Raw genomic sequence first — 18,198 nt, 5'->3', positions numbered from 1 at the left:
AGGCTACCTCCCAAAACAAAGATTTAAAAATCAGTTTCATGGCAAAACTGGCTGGGAAATGGTGAACTTACAATATTTATATTCTTTTTTCTACTTTTGCTTCTGCTTTTTCATCAGAAATCAAGAAAAGCTTTTGACAGTCATTCTCAATATCAGCATACTTATATTTAAGAAGTGTTTTTAAAAAATAAACCATAGGTTTGTGACTTTTATTTGAATTCTTTTAATATAGCGAGCTTCTTTGGATAACGAAAGCACTGTGGATGAATTTTGCTATAGGTAAAAGATATTTAAAAACCACTTAATAAAAGTGTGATAACAAAACTAATAGCAAACATGAAGCACATATTCTAAAAACCAGCCAAACAAAATTTATACCTATTAAATCTAATGTCTTTTCTTTCTTCCTTAGAAATTTGGTCCAAACTATATCTTCTGATTGAGCCAGGGGTACTGCCCTCAGCATTTATTTTGTCTTCAAAAGCCTGTATTTTAACTTGGAGCTTTTCATGGTCTTCATTTTCATCAACAGTGAGGTTGGCTTCTTCCAGCTTCTCAAGAAATTCGATTTCAGTGCTGGGTTTTCTCCTAAAAGAATGAAAATCATTGCATTCGATGCTCATCACATATACCCTTCAGAACAGTGTTAACTGCTAACTGCTTCTTATTCAAAACTGAAAACTGTACCTGCTCAATTTTTTAATTTGTCATTTGACAAATACTTATTGAGTAACTACTATGGACACAGGTCTTTGAAATTGCTTCTACAGTGTATTCTGCCAGAAGTTTAGAAACATTGGTGTTTATGGCGACTTTGTATTAGAAATCGTTTTGAAGGATTCAGAGGACAAAAAGCAGTTTTTATGGTCATCTACCATATTCTTATCTAGCTTTCCAAAGCATGCTTTCATATGAAATTCATGCCAGGAATTTTCTAGAAAACTTATATATGCTGATCTGTTTGTACCGAAATTATTAGAATAAGAACATTTCAAATGGACTGTGTAAACTCATGGTTTTGTTATTTTAAGGAAATCAGTGGGACTCTTCCATTTTATGAAGCAAGGAAAATCTTTCTGAATTTTATTATGTTGGAGGAAAGAGGTTTTCCATGAATGACATTAATAGTTCCAAATATCTTGTATAGTAGAATTTATAAAACACTCTGTGGGTCATTAAAATTACCTCTTTTAAGGCAGGGGCTATTTGTGAAATAACTTTGTTACCTCTCTAAGGGCTAACACAGTGGCTTAGATAGAGTAAGACCCCACAGACAAGCTGCAGAAATAGCTCACTGATGCTCACTGAGGTGCTGAATGATTAGAGAAAAGTAGTATGTATTTATATTCCCTTACCTGCCTTCTAATATTGAGCCAGACTGGAGTTACTTTAATTTCAATTTAATGATCACTACCAATCATATAATTTGGGGTTAGGATTAATTCTCTCCTTATAAACACAAAGGTTAATAATCTCTAGAAATCCATTCACCAAGATGGCTTAATAATTCTGTTGGTTGTCTGTGTGTATTTACTTGGTTTTCGTATTTTTCTTAGAGGTTGAGGGAAGGCGCCTCAAATTCACAGAAAAATCCTGGCTTTTTCACACATATGGCTATTTTTCCATAAGGGCCAAAGTAAACCTGTCATATTTCTTAAGTTAGGGTGAGAAAATAAAATTTTGGTTTTCTGCTTTTTTAGGGAAAACCAACATAGAGGGGCTGTTGATGATTTTTTTTCAGTTACTTTCCACCCATTCTGGGGCCATGTCTGTGGTGGGCATTGTTGAAGGGCTGAATCCTACAGCTTTTCTGACTGGCCCAGAGAGGGGTCCTGGCCTTGAGGGAGGGTTCCTAGTTTTGGGTCCTCAGGGGTTGGAGTCCTCCTGTTAGTCCAGCCCAGGGAGAGATGCTGAAGGTGAAAATTGGGAAGGAGAGTAGATCATCCATTAAGTAATAGGACATTGTTTATTGTGTAATAAGCTATTGTTGAGAAAATTTATTTGCATTTTTAATATAACTTTTATAGGCTTCCTATGGTTTTGCATACATAATGAAAAACTTATTTTCCATCCCATGCTTGAGTGAAATATACATGAGTAGATTTCAAGAACCAGCGCGTGGGAATAAATGCTCATCTTGAACATGCTTCCCTTTCTGACACGCATAAGATACTGGCTGCCCACAAACACATGGGAGGTTTTTACATCTTCTAGCCAGAAGATTCTAAAAGCTGAATTTTTACTCCTATTACAAATAAAATCAAGATAGTGCTGTCATTGGATGGTATTTTTAAAACCATCATGATTACAAAGGTTAATTTTAAAAGGTCCTTCTCAAGATGAGAAATTTGGGGGCAGTATTTATTTTCTATCTATGTTAGTCCATGTATAGTCACCAAACTAAAGTATTTCTCTGGTTCCTTGGAACCTAATCACATTTCAAAAATGAAAGATACCTTTATTTTTGAACTTTATTTTAGAAATTTCTATAGCTGGGATTATTAAAACTTAAAAATTTGTGAAGCACAAAGTATACCCCAATATGTATATATCAGATGTTGAGTACTGAACAAATTTTTAAATCTCAAAACATACAAGTTGTCAGAGGTGTAGTTTCTCATGCATTTACTAGTTTTTTCTCTCTACATAAAGCTCTGGGTTATAACAACAGTTTAAATAATAGCATTTTCTTCCAAAAAACTTCAAATTTCACATGATTATAGTAAATCTCCCTCAATAATTTTATTGGATTAGTTTCTGATTTTTTTTTTTTTAAATTTTATTTATTTATTTTATTTAAGGCTGTGCTGGGTCTTTGTTTCTGTGTGAGGGCTTTCTCTAGTTGTGGCGAGCGGGGGCCACTCTTCATCGCGGTGCGCGGGCCTCTCACTGTCACGGCCTCTCTTGTTGCGGAGCACAAGCTCCAGACGCGCAGGCTCAGTAGTTGTGGCTCACGGGCCTAGTTGCTCCGCGGCATGTGGGATCTTCCCAGACCAGGGATCGAACCCATGTCCCCTGCATTGGCAGGCAGATTCTCAACCACTGCGCCACCAGGGAAGCCCAGTTTCTGATTTTTTTAAATAAAATTTTCTTACTTATGGAGATCTTTTATTTCTTGTCCTCTTCATATCAATTTCCCCATCTATAAAATGGAGATAATAACTATACTTAACTCATAGGGTTGTTGGGAAGCTGAAATGACAGAATCGGTGTGAAGCACTGTTCCTAGCACAAAACAGGAAGTCAGGAGATGTTAAATTTTATTATTATTATTAATTGTTATTATTATTATCACTCCTCTGGAAGCTTTATCTGTCCTTGTCTAGGCATTGTATTAATGTAAAAAGAAAACACCAATGGCCTAGACACAGGCAGATCAATATTCCATATCCTGGAAGGTACTGATGTTCCTTGGAGAATGCTACGGCATCAGACTTTAGGAGAGGACAGTCACTCAGCCCCCTTTCCCTGCCCCTGTCTCCAGTCACCAAGCGTTGGCTGTTAAGCACCAAGGACTGTGTGAGTCAGAGCTCTCGTACCTGGGAGCATGCCTTCCTTCACCTTCAGATTGCCTTACAGCATCCCTGAGGGGACTCTGGGTATGGAAGAAGTTATGGGTTAACCCTAGACATCCGCTGACCCAAGAGGGTTAGGTCAGGTGCCTCTGGGGCAGGTTGCCAGGTATGCAGCCAAATGTGAATTTCAGATAAACAACAAATATTTTTTTTAGTATAGGTATGTCTCTAATGGGACATAGTAAAAAATGTATTGTACTATACTAAAATGATTATACGTATACTAAAAAATTATTTGTTCTTTACCTGAAATTTAACTGGATGTCCTGTATTTCTATCAGTTTCATCTGGCCACCCTATTCCTGGGTAAATCCCTGCTGCTCAGTGGGCAGGGAACTATGATGCTCATCCCTGTTCCCCTGTGCCTGGCACAGTGCTTGACACTCACAGGTACCTGAAGTGTTTGCAGAATAAATGAACTGAGACCACCTACATCTCTGAAGCCAGCCTGCTCCCTGCACCCACAAAAAACCCTCTGGAGGTCTACCAGATGTCTATGAAGCACTGGCTGCTTCTCCTGGTCCATGGGGAGTAGGGGATGGGGCAGTGTCATTTGGTAAATATCAACTGTGGAGAGAAGCAAGGAGCAAGAGTAGGAGTGAAAAGAGGGATTTGCAAAGGGCTAAATAAGTAAAGAAGCAACAATAAAATGTCTGGGCCAGAAAAGTAATCTCTAGATATGAGGCTGATGAGTGTGGCTGATGAGTAGGTTTCTCACCACAAAGAATTTCTCTCTTACACACGATCGTCCTTGTTTTTATGATTTGGAGATTTTATAACACAGGAGTCAGGGGATGGGGTGGTAATGAAGGGTCTCCAAGGTAGCCAAAGCCACAAGATGGACCAGAGAGAATTTTCTGTTACTGGCCATCAATCCACCTGGATTTGTCACAGAGTTTTGCTGGCAGAGAATTAGGAAAAGTTTTTGTTCCAATAGGTTGAAAGGTCAGAAAATGGTAGGTAGAAGTTTGAATTTATAAAAAACACTCACTGCTCCTTGACTTCTCTTGGTTTTTAAACTTAGTATAAATAGATAGGAGAGAACTGTTCAAAAACAAAAATCTTTTAGAGAGAGAAACTCTGCATTCCTTTTAGAGCAAAGAAATGCATCACAAATGTGAAAGTATGGGTGGAGAGTGGAGGTCCCGGTCCTGTTTACATTTATTTGTGGGGGCCAGGGAGTTCGGTTCATGCAAAGGGGTTGTTATTTTTTTTTCCATTTGTTACTTTTAACTCCAGAGGTAATTTTACAGAAATCTTTGTCAGAGTTCTATAATCCGCTAAATATTAACTTGGCTTTAACTCAACATGCCACATTACAAGAGGCTCAGATGATTTCCAGTCTGAACAGTTTTTGGTGTCTATTGCCAAGGTAAAGTTTGTAAAAGCATATCTAGGGATACCCAGGAGGGGCAGGGGAAGGCCTAATTATCTCCCTCTTGTGTGAGCGGGACTCCCCCTTAGAAACGAATTGGTCCTTGGGCAGCTCACTGCTCTCACTAAGCTGGGAGATGAGACTATAAAGCTGGCAGAGGTGGAGAGATTGGCAGCCTCTCCTCCTGGCTCCTTAAATCAAAGAAAAATAATATTAGTTAACTTTTGATGAGCTTGGCTTATGATCCCATGCCCAGGATATGTATCCTGCAGAGTTGAGCTTGTTAGAGGAGAAGTAGGAGAATATGATGGACCAAATCCACATAGGAGTCCTAAATTCTTAGGATGTTATGTTCCCTACTCTTCAGCAGTTTCTTGGGTCATCAATCATCATAAGAATGACAGAGATGATCCCCCAGCTCCACAGCACTGTCATCTGTTCTGGAACTGAAATGAGTAATGCCTCTGGAAAAGCTAAACTTGAATACTAAGGGAAAGGACAATGTTGAATCCAAATTCTTGGTACTCTCTTCTGCCCCTGACCGCCTCAGTGCGCAAGAGCAGAGACCAGCAGGTGCTCAGTTATATGGGCACCAGAACATAGAACTTGCTGAAATGAAATGACTCCATGGTTTATTTCATTCACAACAAGATTCTTTTTAGGGGCTTCAAAAGGAGAGCGTGGCGGGGAAATAGACTGAATATGGCCTTCCAGGGAAAAGATCTAGGTTTATGACTCCAATCTCCTGTTTGTTAGTGACAGGCAAATCTCTTTATGACTTTTCTGTTATCTAAAAATGGGATCAATGATACTGTATCACCAGATTGCTGAAAACATTATAGAAGATAATGGATTTGACAGTGTAGCCCAATACAGAATGGGCATGAAAATGTCAAATGGTAAAACCCTAGGCAGCTACTGCCCAATGTGGACATTTGATTCCGAAAGAAGGCAGCTTGTACAGGTGATACCAAACCTGGAAGGTAAGCTGCTTCTTTTTCTAAGCCAGGAAGGACCATACAGTCCCTCCTACCTCTGCAGCATCCTAAAGACTGTGGACTATAGGAGAGCGACCCTTCCTACTGTGTGAGCATACAAGGACTGGGATATAGAAATGGTCGATTTTTAAAAAATCTCTGTACTTCAAGGATGAATTCTGAGCCATTGCAGGCATGGAGAGAGAACGTTCTGCTAATAGAACAAAAGTTTGAAAGTCCTGATACGAGGAAGTGATCACTCTAATACAGATGCTCAGTCATTTGTTCACTTTTCATTTAACCAACACGAGAAGCAATGGGACACAGAAAAAGATGAGCAAAAAGTGCAAGGCCCCTGCCCTTGCTGCTCAAAGTGAGGTTGCTGGGCCAGCAGAATCAGCATCACCTTAGAGGTTGTCGGAGATGCAGAATCTCGGGCTCCATCCCAGAGCTGCCGACTCAGAGTGTGTGCTTTAACCCAATCCCCAGGTGTTCCAGTTTGAGAAGCACTGGCCCAGGCACTGAAGGAACAGAATCTGAAGCAGACCAGGGCAGAGGCACTTTCCCTTAATCAAGCAAAGCTGCCGAGGGTTTCACTAATTCTGTAGTGAGGTGAGACTTAATAAACTGTGTGTGGGACTTCTCTGGTGGCAGAGAGGTTAAGAATCCGCCTGCCACTGCAGGGGACATGGGTTCGATCCCTGGTCCGGGAAGATCCCACATGCCACGGAGCAACGAAGCCTGCACTCTAGAGCCCGTGCTCCGCGACAAGAGAAACCACCGCGATGAGAAGCCCGCACGCTGCAAAGGAGAGTGGCCCCCGCTCGCCACAACTAGAGAAAGCCCGTGCGCGGCAACGAAGACCCAACGCAGTTAAGTAAATAAGTAAGTAAATAAATAACTGTGTGTTATTTGGAGTTGGAGTGTGGTAAACTGTATGCAGTTCCCTCACGTTCCATAGCTTTATCTTCCTCAAGCCTTCCAGGGTCTTTACCAGTTCTGAGGTAAAGGTACCTTTTCACTTTTTGCCCCTGACAGATACTGGTTCAGATGGACCCGGAATTCTTAGTCAAGGTTCCCGAGCCTAGAATGGGCAGACCCGGTGAGCGGCAGCCTTACCTGAAGGCTGACAGATCCTAATAAGTTGTCATCTGGATGTGGCACAAGTTACAAAAGCACGTTGAAAATTATAAAAGAGTACAAAAATGTAACATAGTAATGTCATCAGAACACTCTGAATCAGGGGAGAGAATTGTAGAGACAACACGCTCCGCCTTTTCTAGGCTAACTTTTTTTCTGGGAACATGAGCAGGTAATGGGGGCTGCCCATGAGGATTAAGGGGAGGGTATCTGCCATGAAATGCAACCACTGGGCCTGAAGAGGGAAAAAGTAAGACGTTGTCACTCACCATCGTTTAACACTGGAAGAGCAGGGCAATGGTTAAGTTATCCTTTTTGCTACATCTCCTCATCCGGTCTGCCCATTCTACTAGTGAAGCAGGCCCTTTGCCATCTCCATTTCACAGATGGAGTAGCTGAGGCACAGAGACGTCGACTAATTTACCGAAGATCAACTAGTAAACCCAGGATTAAACACAAGTATCCACCTCCAGGGCTCACCTGCTTCATACCCTCTTCCCCCTGCCTCTCAGTAGGTGTTTCCTTCAGTTTGCCTCTGACTCTACCACAGGAACAAGCAATACATATTTTGGGACCGGTGACAGCACAGTAACCAACAAGAATTATTATATGCTAATATCGCAGAGTAACATCCTGTGGGAACACACCAGAACAGAGTTGACATATAATCGCCGAGCAACCCTTCACAGAGGTCTGAAAAATAAATTCTGGTGTCCCCTTTAAAAAAAACTGAAAGGTGTTCAAAACTCAGGAAACAGCATGCAAATAGCAACTTCAGAGTTCAATTATGATGGATACCAAAAAGGAACAGGGAGCTTTTGGGGAATGAAAATAGCAAACAGCTGGGTCATCAGGGTCAAGTAGAACTGTTTTATCCTCAGCTGTCACCCTTCCCACAAGGGGCCATCTAGGGTAAAGTCCCTCTCACCTCTCCTCCCACAGCACAGGTTTTCCTTTCCTCCAGGCTAAAGATTTGCTGTTCCCTGTCTTGTTTGAAAGGGGAAGCCAAACCACAGAAGCTTGATGAAAGGCTATTTTCTCTTTTGTGCGTCCTGTGTTTTGAACACAGCCGTGTTACGGGAAAGGGGCCTGGTCCCCCTGGCAGAAGTGTAACTGTGCCGCTCACCCTCCTGGCAGGGCTGTCCACACCGGCAGAGCCAGCCCCTCTGGGGCCTCACGCTCCCTGGCGCTGCTTCATCGGCTCCAAATCTGATAATGCTGTCTCCCACCTACCTCTCTTGCTGATAAACGAATTCCTGAAATACCTTTACAGACCTTCGCATCACCATAAATGCTGCTTTAAGGAAGGACAAATGGTGGAAGTAAATGAAAAGCAGATGGAACGTAAATGGTACCACATGACAGACTTAACTTCTTCAGTAAGAAGAGGGGCAAAAAACTGAAGCCCTTCCTTCCCTACACATGGAGGAGTAACAAGAACCACAGCTACTGCCACAAATGGTTGTTCCGATTTTCTTTTTATACAAGTGACCACCCTAGACCTCCCTAGATTGAAAATATATACATGTTTTTTATGAAAACTCTGGTTACCTTGGTGGGGTGAAATTGCATTCAGCTTTTCCTAAGCAGGGGGCAACACTGACCAGAACATCACATGTTTTTAATTATGGTCCTGAACCTCCTTATGTACAGTTTTCGAGCCAACAGTTGCTCTCAAAGAATCAATTTCTCTTTGTATAAACATGTCTTGCCTAAAAAAGTGGGAGCTCTTGTAAGCACTTTTAAGACTCTATTTTCCTTCCATAGTGCATAGGCTCTGAATATTAGCTCTCTCAAGTTTGGGGGAGACTGGAGGGTAAACAGAAAGATACCTAGCACTTCAGCGCAGGACTTCAGGTGTGGAGGAGTGGAGAGGCAATGTGAGCTGATGCAGGGCAAAAGAGAGAAGGTCACCATGGGCATGGGTGGGTGGGGAAGACCTCCTGGGGAAGGGATACCAAACTGGAGTACTGGATAAGAGCAGCCTTCAGTGGGAAGACAGTCACAAAGAAGGCATTCTATTGATAGAAGATAATAATAAAGGTTAGTGTTGTGTCACTTTGGGGAGGAACAGGCAAGTCACCCCTGACATTCCTTTAAAATTCCTTTATTAATGAAGTACTGTGAACACTGTAAATCTTGTCCACACTACAATTTGAGATACACTGGACTACACTAAAGGAAGAAACGAAAGAAAACTCTATGAGCTGATGTCTGGGCATTTACACTATTGCCCCTCCAAGAACTACCATGAACCTAGAGGTGAATAGGGGTTGGGTAAAGAATTTTACTTTGTTCTTGCCCATCCACAGAGTTTTCTCCACTATGCTTTAGTATGAAGCCTCTGTAATCCTAATATATATTAAAAGATGTTGTTGTGACGATGTAACAATATAACATAGTAAAAGCTCCCAGCACTGAACCAACCCATCACACGGTAGGAGCTGGTTAAAAAGCTTGATCAGACTCAGAAACATGGTCTTCTCTGAAAAGCTGGAGAGAAAAACCTGGCTCCCTGCTCTCTGCAGTTTCGGCTGTGGACTCGGTAAAGAGCCATCACTCCTAAACTCTCGGGCTGTGCCTTCAGGGACTGTGTATCACACCAGGGTTGGGTTCTGATGTGATTCCCAGATGTCAAGATGGGAACTCTGGAATGACAGGTTGCAAAGGGTCTCACAGTTGGAAAAGAGTCTCTGCAGTCCATGTTGCTTTGTTACACATTCCAGACACACAATGACTCAAATCCCCTGTTCCACCCTGCCATCCACTTCTTTGATGTTCAATGCATGAAATTTAGAATAAGCCAAAACTCTGGGGTGACTCCACGGAGGGGAGATGTCCTGGAGTCCTTTCCTTGTGAACATAATCTCCTTATTCTATCTTCCCTTCATTCTCTCCCACATACTGTTGTTTCATTTCCTTCCCTCCACTGTGCCATCGCTTTCCATTTACAGGTTTCCCCCGCTATCTGAGCATTCCTATGAAACTTTTCCTAAGCTGAAATGGGTGTAAGGCGAAGAAGCAATTACCTTTTTTTTTGTAAAAGTGAAAATCCTCTTTGGATTTCTTTCTGTTAGCAAAAATAGATACAATTGGCCCTCCATATTCCCCCTTCCGCATCCTCAGATTCAACCAACCACAGAATGAATTCTGAATTTTGATCTGCAATTGGTTGAAACTGAGGATGTGGAACTAGCCTATACAGGGGCCAACTGCGCTACACCATTTTATAAGAGGGACTTGAGGATCGATGGATGGATGGCTTTTGGTATCCGAGGGGTCCTGGAATCAAGACGACTGTACTAATGTAGGTCTTTCCTCAAAGCAAAGGGGCGTAAAGTGAACTTTTGAAAAGTGAGGGTTACCTGTATCCCGAAATCAGATTTAAACCTACCGAATAGGTTTTGACTATATTCTACCTTTCATTGCCTACCCCTCACCTCCCACCTGATTCTTAAAAACAAAGAATAAACACAGTCTCACCACTACTATCACCATCACCACCAAAACAATCAAAGAACATACACCCATTTAATCAAGCCAGAGGTTAATGCTTTGTGTTAAAACTTTTCTTAAAGGTAACTTTCTCCCCCATGACTTTGATGGCTTTGGCTAGGGTGTGAAAGCTGGATCTGAGGGAACTGTGACTGCCCCCCCCCCCCCCAGGCCTGGGACTTAGGGCTGGGTCAGGTGCCCTTTCTCCTTTCCCTCTGCTTTCCCCTTGTGCCTTCTTCCTGGCCCCTCTTTCTCCCTACCTTTTCTCATTTCTCCTATTTACCTCCCCACCCCTGCTTTCTTTTCACAATTTCCATCCCTCAAACCTTCCATCCCTAGTTGGGGCCAAGCCGAATCTCCTCCTAAGACCACCTGTGACAAACTGTCCGCAATTCTGATGGTGCCTGATTAGAGCAGCCTCCCTGGCACCACACGCATTGGCAAAGGCGTCTTCTAGTCCAAGGATCACTGACTGCTCAGCCAGCACACAGCTGCCAGGAGCCACCCTCTCCTTCCCCAGCTTCCGTGGGTCCCGGCAAGCAAATGGTTCAATGGTTAGCGGCCACCCAGCAGGCTACTTAGGGCTCATACACTTTTGAAAGGTATAGACCTTTGCTCCTATCTTGACACCCTCTCTTTTTTATTTTAAAAAATTTTTGAATTAATTTTTATTGGAGTACAGTTGATTTACAATGTTGTGTTAGTTTCTGCTGTACAGCAAAGTGAATCAGTTATACACATACATATATCCACTCTTTTTTAGATTCTTTTCCCATATAGTTGATTACAGAGTATTGAGTAGAGTTCCCTGTGCTATACAGTAGGTTCTTATTAGTTACCTATTTTATATATAGTGGTGCGTATATGTCAATCCCAATCTCCCAGTTTTTCCCTCCCACCCCTTCCCCCTTGGTAACCATAAGAAAAATAGGGAACGCTTCATGAATTTGCATGTCACCCTTGAGTAGGGCCCATACTAACCTTCTCTGTATCGTTCCAATTTTAGCATATGTGCTGCCAAAGCAAGCACCACCCTCTCTTTTTTAATCCACAATTGCTGTTATCTTTCTTTTGCTTCTCCAGAATTAATCTCAAAATCTAAATGTTTTGCATGGCTGTCCTGTTAGTCAGCCTCCGGTGGTTTATTATTTAGATAAAAACATTCATCCTGAAACACAGGAACAAGAAAAGTGCAAGTGTGCTTACCTGGTGCATCAAATAAAAAATCACCCGATTAATTCAGTCATTTGGCGCAAAGGAGGCTCCTGTCTCCTCCAGTTTTTCACTCTCTCTAGGATGCTAATTGTTTTTCTTTTGATAGTCTTGTAATTTTGGCCTGAAGTCTAAAATCTGGCCTGCTGGGCTATGTGTCAGATTTGTAAATTAGATGACATCTGTTTTGAATTTAATCCATCTTTAATTTTCTTTTGAGCTCTCTTCCCTTATTCATTTCCCCTTCAATTGTAAGGATCAGACTTTGCTGGATGCTTTAGACAAAAGTGTGGACCTTTCTACTTTGTGGGGCACAGATTACAATTACTGAAGCTAAATGGTCACAATGAAGGCTATTCAGAGAAAAGATGTGGGGAGAGAAGCCTTAGCAACCATCCCAGAGAGGATGAGCAGCTAATACAAAAGCCTGGCTGTCCACACCAGCTTTTCTGAGATTCCCACCAAATACTTACAGTTGATTAGAAGGAGACTGACAGAGAGGGTTGAAACGGGGGAAGTATTGTGAATTGAGAGAGGCTGAGGTGGTGGCGATGGTGGTGGTGGTGGTGTATGTGACCTTTTACCTCTTCATATTTCATTTTTTCTTTTTTTTTTTCCCTCAGAAAAATAATAAAGGGAGGAGAAATGCATTTTCCTAATGCAGACTCATATTTTGACAGTGAGACCTCATTTTTTTCTCCTGTCTACATATCTCCTACATTCTTCTTTTCATGTGGAAGTTGTTTATTGCTAATTGGATTGGGCCTGCTTATTAAGAATCATTTTTCCTGTCAGAATGCCTAATGTAACACCCTTGTATAACATGTTTTTCCTTTATACAAACCCTTTTTCACACATATAATCTCATGGAGAGTCAATCGGCGTCTTGAAACTTTGCCTGTGTAGAGGCAAGAAAGAACGGATAGGCTGCTGGCCAGAATACGTGCCCGAGCTTTCGCATCTGACGCACACACCAGTCACCGCCGGAAGAAGAAATGAGCAGGCTAGCTGTGCACAGAATGTAAAGTGGCTCCCCCGAACACCAGCTGTAGAAGCTCTAAACTGAATTTCCCCACATCATGAAAACTGGCCAACAGTGACTTTGTGCTTGCACATAGATGACAAATCATCCCTTCATGATGCTGGCTTTGGGTTTTTTGGATGCTGCCATGTGTAGGCTGTTGCTAGGCAGGTCATGGGGTCTGTGTAAATGCTGTTTTTCAATGGAATACGTAGATAGCAGTGGTTCTCAACTGGGGGTGATTTTTATCTCTAAGGGGACATTTAGCAGTGTCTGCAGACATTTTTGGTTGTCACAGCTGAGGGGGAGGGTTGCTACTAGCATCTGGTGGGCAGAGGCTGGAGAAGCTCGTAAGTATTGTAGAACGCACAGAACAACTCCACAACCAAGAATTATCTAGCCCAAATGTCAATAGCACCAAAATCAGAAACCCTCGTATCATAGGCAACTATACTAGATACTGAACCAGGCAGCAACAGATTTTTATATGCTCAATCAAAACTACGGTGTTGAGAGAAAAGGGCACTTGCTATCTGGCTTCCTCAGATGAATAGTTATTGTTGACTTTGATGACCATCTTGGCCATAAAATATTCTCTGTGTGGAGTGGGCCAAGAGGTCCTCCAGATGGGCTCCCCTCCTGCTACGTCTTTTCTTGGTGATCAGCACCCTCTTCCATGTGTATGTGGCCACTCAAGCTAGGTATCTTTGGGTTTTCATTCACTCTCCTCCCCTTCTCCTCACCCCACCTCTCACCAATAATCGATTCTTCCTAATTCCAAGCTCTCTCACTATAAAGATCTGTCCTGACTTCCTAGGTTCCCCACCTCTGATTTAGCCCAGGCCTCGCTCACCATGGAGGGCGCCTACTGCTAAGCCCCCAGTAATAGCATCCTGGCCCCTCTCTCTCTTGCCAGCCTGCGGCTCCAGCCAACTCCATTCAGGGCTCCACCACGTCAGCCACGTCCTCATCCACCTAGTCCTTTAGAGAAGAAATATTTATTGAGTGCCCACTATCTGCTAATTACTGTGCTAGGAGCAGTGTTCATTCCCTGGATTAAAATCTTTCCAAGCCGCCATGTTGCTCACAGGACAAACTCCTTGCTTCTCTGAGAATCTGCCTTTGACCTAACTTTTCAGTTTACTCTCCCACCCTCCACTGATGTATTCACTCCAGCCACGCTGAACGAATTGCTTTTCGTTAGTCTGGGTCACACACTCTTAAACTCTTTTATCTTTGCATGTGAGGAGCGTCCTTTCTATTTGGAGTATCCTTTCAACGCTTATCTGGGGAACTTTCATCCATCCTGTGCAACTTAATCTGGTACCTACGCAGATGCCTGGCACATGGAAGCTACTCAATAAATATGGAATGAACTTAAATTTCACCTTCTTCGTGAAACATTCTTCGTTCCCCTGGCTATATGTCTCTCATGCTCCACAGCCTGCTATACGCACTTCCATTAACCCCGTCACATGCACTGACTGTGAACCCTTTGAGGAATGGTGTTTTATGTCTTATGTTTTGTTTTATATCTCTTGGGACCTCCAGGCTCTGTGCCATGCTGGACATAAAGTGGACCCTTGTGACTAAATGTTCACTATTTTGTAAGGATGGCTTCTCGTGTTTTTGGAATGCTGTTTCAGACTGAAAATGATATGCATCATTTGTTAGCCCCAAAACTCACAAAATCTGATGCTAGTCTCAAATGTGCCCTGCCCCTTCTCCATAACTGAATACCTTCCAGTGCATAGGATCTGAAATTTGAGTCCATCTTTTATCACTTAGTTACTGTGTAACCTTGGGAAGAGATTTAACCAGTCTCTGAGCCTTTGTTTCTTCTTCTATAAAATAGGAATAATGATAATGGCCCTTCTTACCCCTTAGGGTGATCATGAGAATCAAATGAGATGATGAATTTGAAAGTACTTTGTAACTTCTAAGGTCATAAAACTTTCCAAGTGCCTCCTTATTCAAAATGTAGCAAAACATAATAAAACCCCTCCCTCAATCTTGCATGGTCTTTATTTTTTTCCACAAACTTCTTGAAAGGACCAGATTTGTTTATTGTATCCACCCTCTCCCTTCAACCCCAGGCGTCCTGTTTTATGTCCAGCCATACCACTGGCAGCTCACTCACTACAATCATCAATAATCTTCTAATTGCTAATATCTGTGGACACTTTTCTGTCCTTCCTTCATTTGACCTGACTCCAGTCTGCCTCTGCCTGAGATGTTCTCTGCACTGGGGCCAGAGTGAGCTTCCTGAAACATGGATTCTGATCATATCCTAACATGTAAAAACCCACCATGATTCCTCACAGCCTCCAGGATAAAATTCAAACTCCTTAAGAAGGTCTGTCATGTCCTGCATCATCTGGTCCCTGCCTACCACTTCATCAGTATTACCTAATGTCACTCTCCTTATTACACACACCCTAGCCAGACAAAATGACTTCTGTTTCCAGAAAGTGCTGTGCTCTTTCACATGCTGCCCCAAAGCCAGCCTGGTACAATCTGGTCATCTTTCAAGACTTGGTTCAAAATATCACCTCTTTTGGGAAGCATTCCCTGATCTCAGCTTCCCATTCCTCTCCATTCCATGCTGAAGTAGGTACCCCCATCTCTGTGTTCCCCAGACTCCTTGACAGCATCATAATCAGCATAATCTTCCCACTATTCTCTAACTACCCACTCAATATTTACCTCCTCGCTAGACAATGAGCTCTTTGGGTAAAGAAACATGTTTTATCTCTCAATATGTCTAGCTTTTGGCAGGGTTCCTGGTATAGAGTAAGCAACTGTTAAATGCTTGTTAAATAAATAAACGAGTTCGATAAACATTATTATTTGCACTACATTCTTATTCCTTTACCGTATTTTTTACACTTTTTTTTAGGATTGTTTTGGTTACATTCTGGTTTTCACAGATTTAGAAAAAATTCTGGCAAATGTCATAATTTATGCAGAAGTTACTCTATGTTGAGATAGTGAGTTTGGCTTTCTTTGGGAACTTTTATGCTTACAAAAGAAAACATAGCCTTTTGTGCTATGCCTCAGTGGGTTCACAACAGATCCTGAGGTACCCAGGAATCCCTGCTCACCTGTCGCTTCTGGCCTTGGTGGTTTCCAGCTGTCGCGTAAGGAGCTTGGCAATGGCAGTGAAGCTGTTGCTCATGCGGAAGATGTCTCTGCTCTGAGGGCCCAGGATGGAGGAGAAGGTGTCCGTGATGCTCTTAATCTCCAGCAGGAGAATATGGTGAAACGAGTGCTCCATGCTGGCCAGCTGACTCACCAGGAACGGCAAGCAGCTCCTGGCTCTCTCCTGCCAAGAACAATGGAGAACGTGTACAACTGTTGGCGGGGATGGAAACTGCTGCAGCCACTATGGAAAATAGTACGGCAGTTCCTCTGAAAATAGACCTACCCTATGATCCAGTAATCCCACTTCTGGGAATCTATCCAAAGGAAACGAAGTCATTTTCTCAAAGAGATATCTGCACTGCCATGTTCATAGGAGCATTATGTACAACAGCCAAGACATGGAAGCAACCTAAGTGTTCACTGACAGATGAATGGATAAAGACAAGGTGGCATATATGTATGGAATGAAAAGTTATTCAGCCACAAAAAAGAAGGAAATCCTGCCATTTGTGATTACATGGATGAATCTGGAGGGCATTATGCTAAGTGAAACAAGCCAGACAGAGAAAGATAGATACTTTATGGTATCTCTTATGCGTAGAATCTAAAAAAAAAGTCAAACCCAAGAAACAGAGGCTAGAAAAGTGGTTGCCAAGGACTAGTGGCTGGGGGGGGGGGGGAAATAGGGAAAAGTTGGTAAAGTGTATAAACATTCAGTTATAAGATGAATAGGGTCTGAGGATCTAATGTATAACATAGTGACCATAGTCGATAACACTGTATCATGTAATTGAAATTTGCTAAAACATATGGGACTAATGGATGGGTTAATTAACTTGATAGGGGGAATCCTTTCACAATGTCTATGTATAGCAAATCATTTGTTGTACACTTTAAATATCTTATAATTTTACTTGTCAATTATACCTTAATAAAGATGGGGGTGGGGGTGGTGGGGAAGAACGATGAAGAACTAAGGTCTATATTTAAAAAAAAAAGTCAGAGTCCCATGACCTGCAGATGATAATTCTATGGGGAGTTTACTTAGAGAGCTAGCTGAAGCTAACAATGTTTCATTCATAATGCCTCTTAATTGGCTTCTTTGAGGTTTTGATTTTTTTCCTGATTTCCAAGATAATTTTCAAAAAATAAATAAAACCTTTTTCCTGTTGCTCCTTTCTTAAAAATATGTAGTCTCATGAGCCTATCTTGCCAGGTCCAAACCTCTCAACCATCGTTAATGATCTGACCCCCACATTCACCCTTCCCAACTCTGGTTCCTCCTTGGGCCAAGCCTGTATGCCTATGACTCACTAACTCCACGTGGACAGGGGAGGCCTGGTCAACGGCCCCCCCCATCCATCTGCCTGTCAGATGATGCCGTGTACCATAATGGTATACCTCCTCTCCACAGGACATCCTCCCTCATTTGTTCACTTTAAGCATTTGTCAGCATGTGACAGATTTTATGTGCCTGGTCAAATGAGTAGATTCTGTTACTCAGCTTTAATCAAGTTAACTCTCACAATTGACTTAAATACGCTCCTTCAAAAAACTGAAGATGAAGAACAGCGTGAATAACTCAGGCGTGAGTGAATAACAAGAAAATGGCTTAGCTGACTTGTCTCCTATACCTATGAGAACTCCTCATCAGTCATATTATGAGGTGACATGATTTAATCCAACATGACTGGAAGTTAGCCAAAAAAATTCAAAATTATCAAGAACGTTATTTGAAATGTAGATTTGTGCCCAATATAAATAATGATATACCATTAATAAATAAAAATAACTAAAAATATGCTTATTTTATCTTTAACTGCTCTTTTAAAATCTTATTTTTTAATGTATATAAAAACTTTCATAATGGTAGTATAATAGACCATATGTATAATTATAAATAAATATATATTGGAGGCTGATGCTCAAAATCCTTTTAAGTGATAGGTGTGCAGGTGTAAACTACTCTTCTAGCTAGGAATTCCCCTGTCCCCTCTGTTCTAGCATTTGGGGGCTTCATTTCTTTCAAGATTAACTTCTCTCTCCTCCATGAAGCCATTCCCAATGACCTCTTCTGTCTGAATTTTCACTGTATTATCAACTCTTTTTAAAAATCTTTTTAGTACTTGATTGCATTTGATCATTTGTTTACTCGTGCTTTTATTGCATGCCTGTAATATGTCTGTGCTAGACACTAGATGACAAAGGTGAATGAGAAGTGGTCTCTGCCTTTAAGGGACCCACAATCCCCCCTTCCAT

The 18,198-nt window shown here is 41.9% G+C and overlaps 1 protein-coding gene across 5 annotated transcripts in view; it reads right to left on the bottom strand.

The window, feature by feature from the left end:
• VEPH1 (ventricular zone expressed PH domain containing 1) overlaps positions 1-18,198 on the bottom strand; it is a 144,388-nt gene that overhangs the window by 19,389 nt on the left and 106,801 nt on the right. For 4 of the 5 annotated variants that reach the window (XM_082394381.1, XM_082394379.1, XM_082394382.1 and 1 more), the window contains exons 7-8: positions 15,900-16,120; positions 379-588 (exon numbers count right to left, since the gene is read on the bottom strand). In XM_082394381.1, coding sequence (XP_082250507.1) covers positions 379-588; positions 15,900-16,120 — 431 coding nt within the window. The remainder of the gene's footprint in view (positions 1-378; positions 589-15,899; positions 16,121-18,198) is intronic. The other variant, XM_082394383.1, reaches the window with a different exon arrangement.

The sequence above is a fragment of the Balaenoptera borealis genome (genome assembly GCF_965194805.1).
Source record: "Balaenoptera borealis genome assembly, chromosome: 5".
Taxonomy (NCBI): domain Eukaryota; kingdom Metazoa; phylum Chordata; class Mammalia; order Artiodactyla; family Balaenopteridae; genus Balaenoptera; species Balaenoptera borealis.
This window is presented reverse-complemented; position numbering and strand designations above follow the sequence as displayed.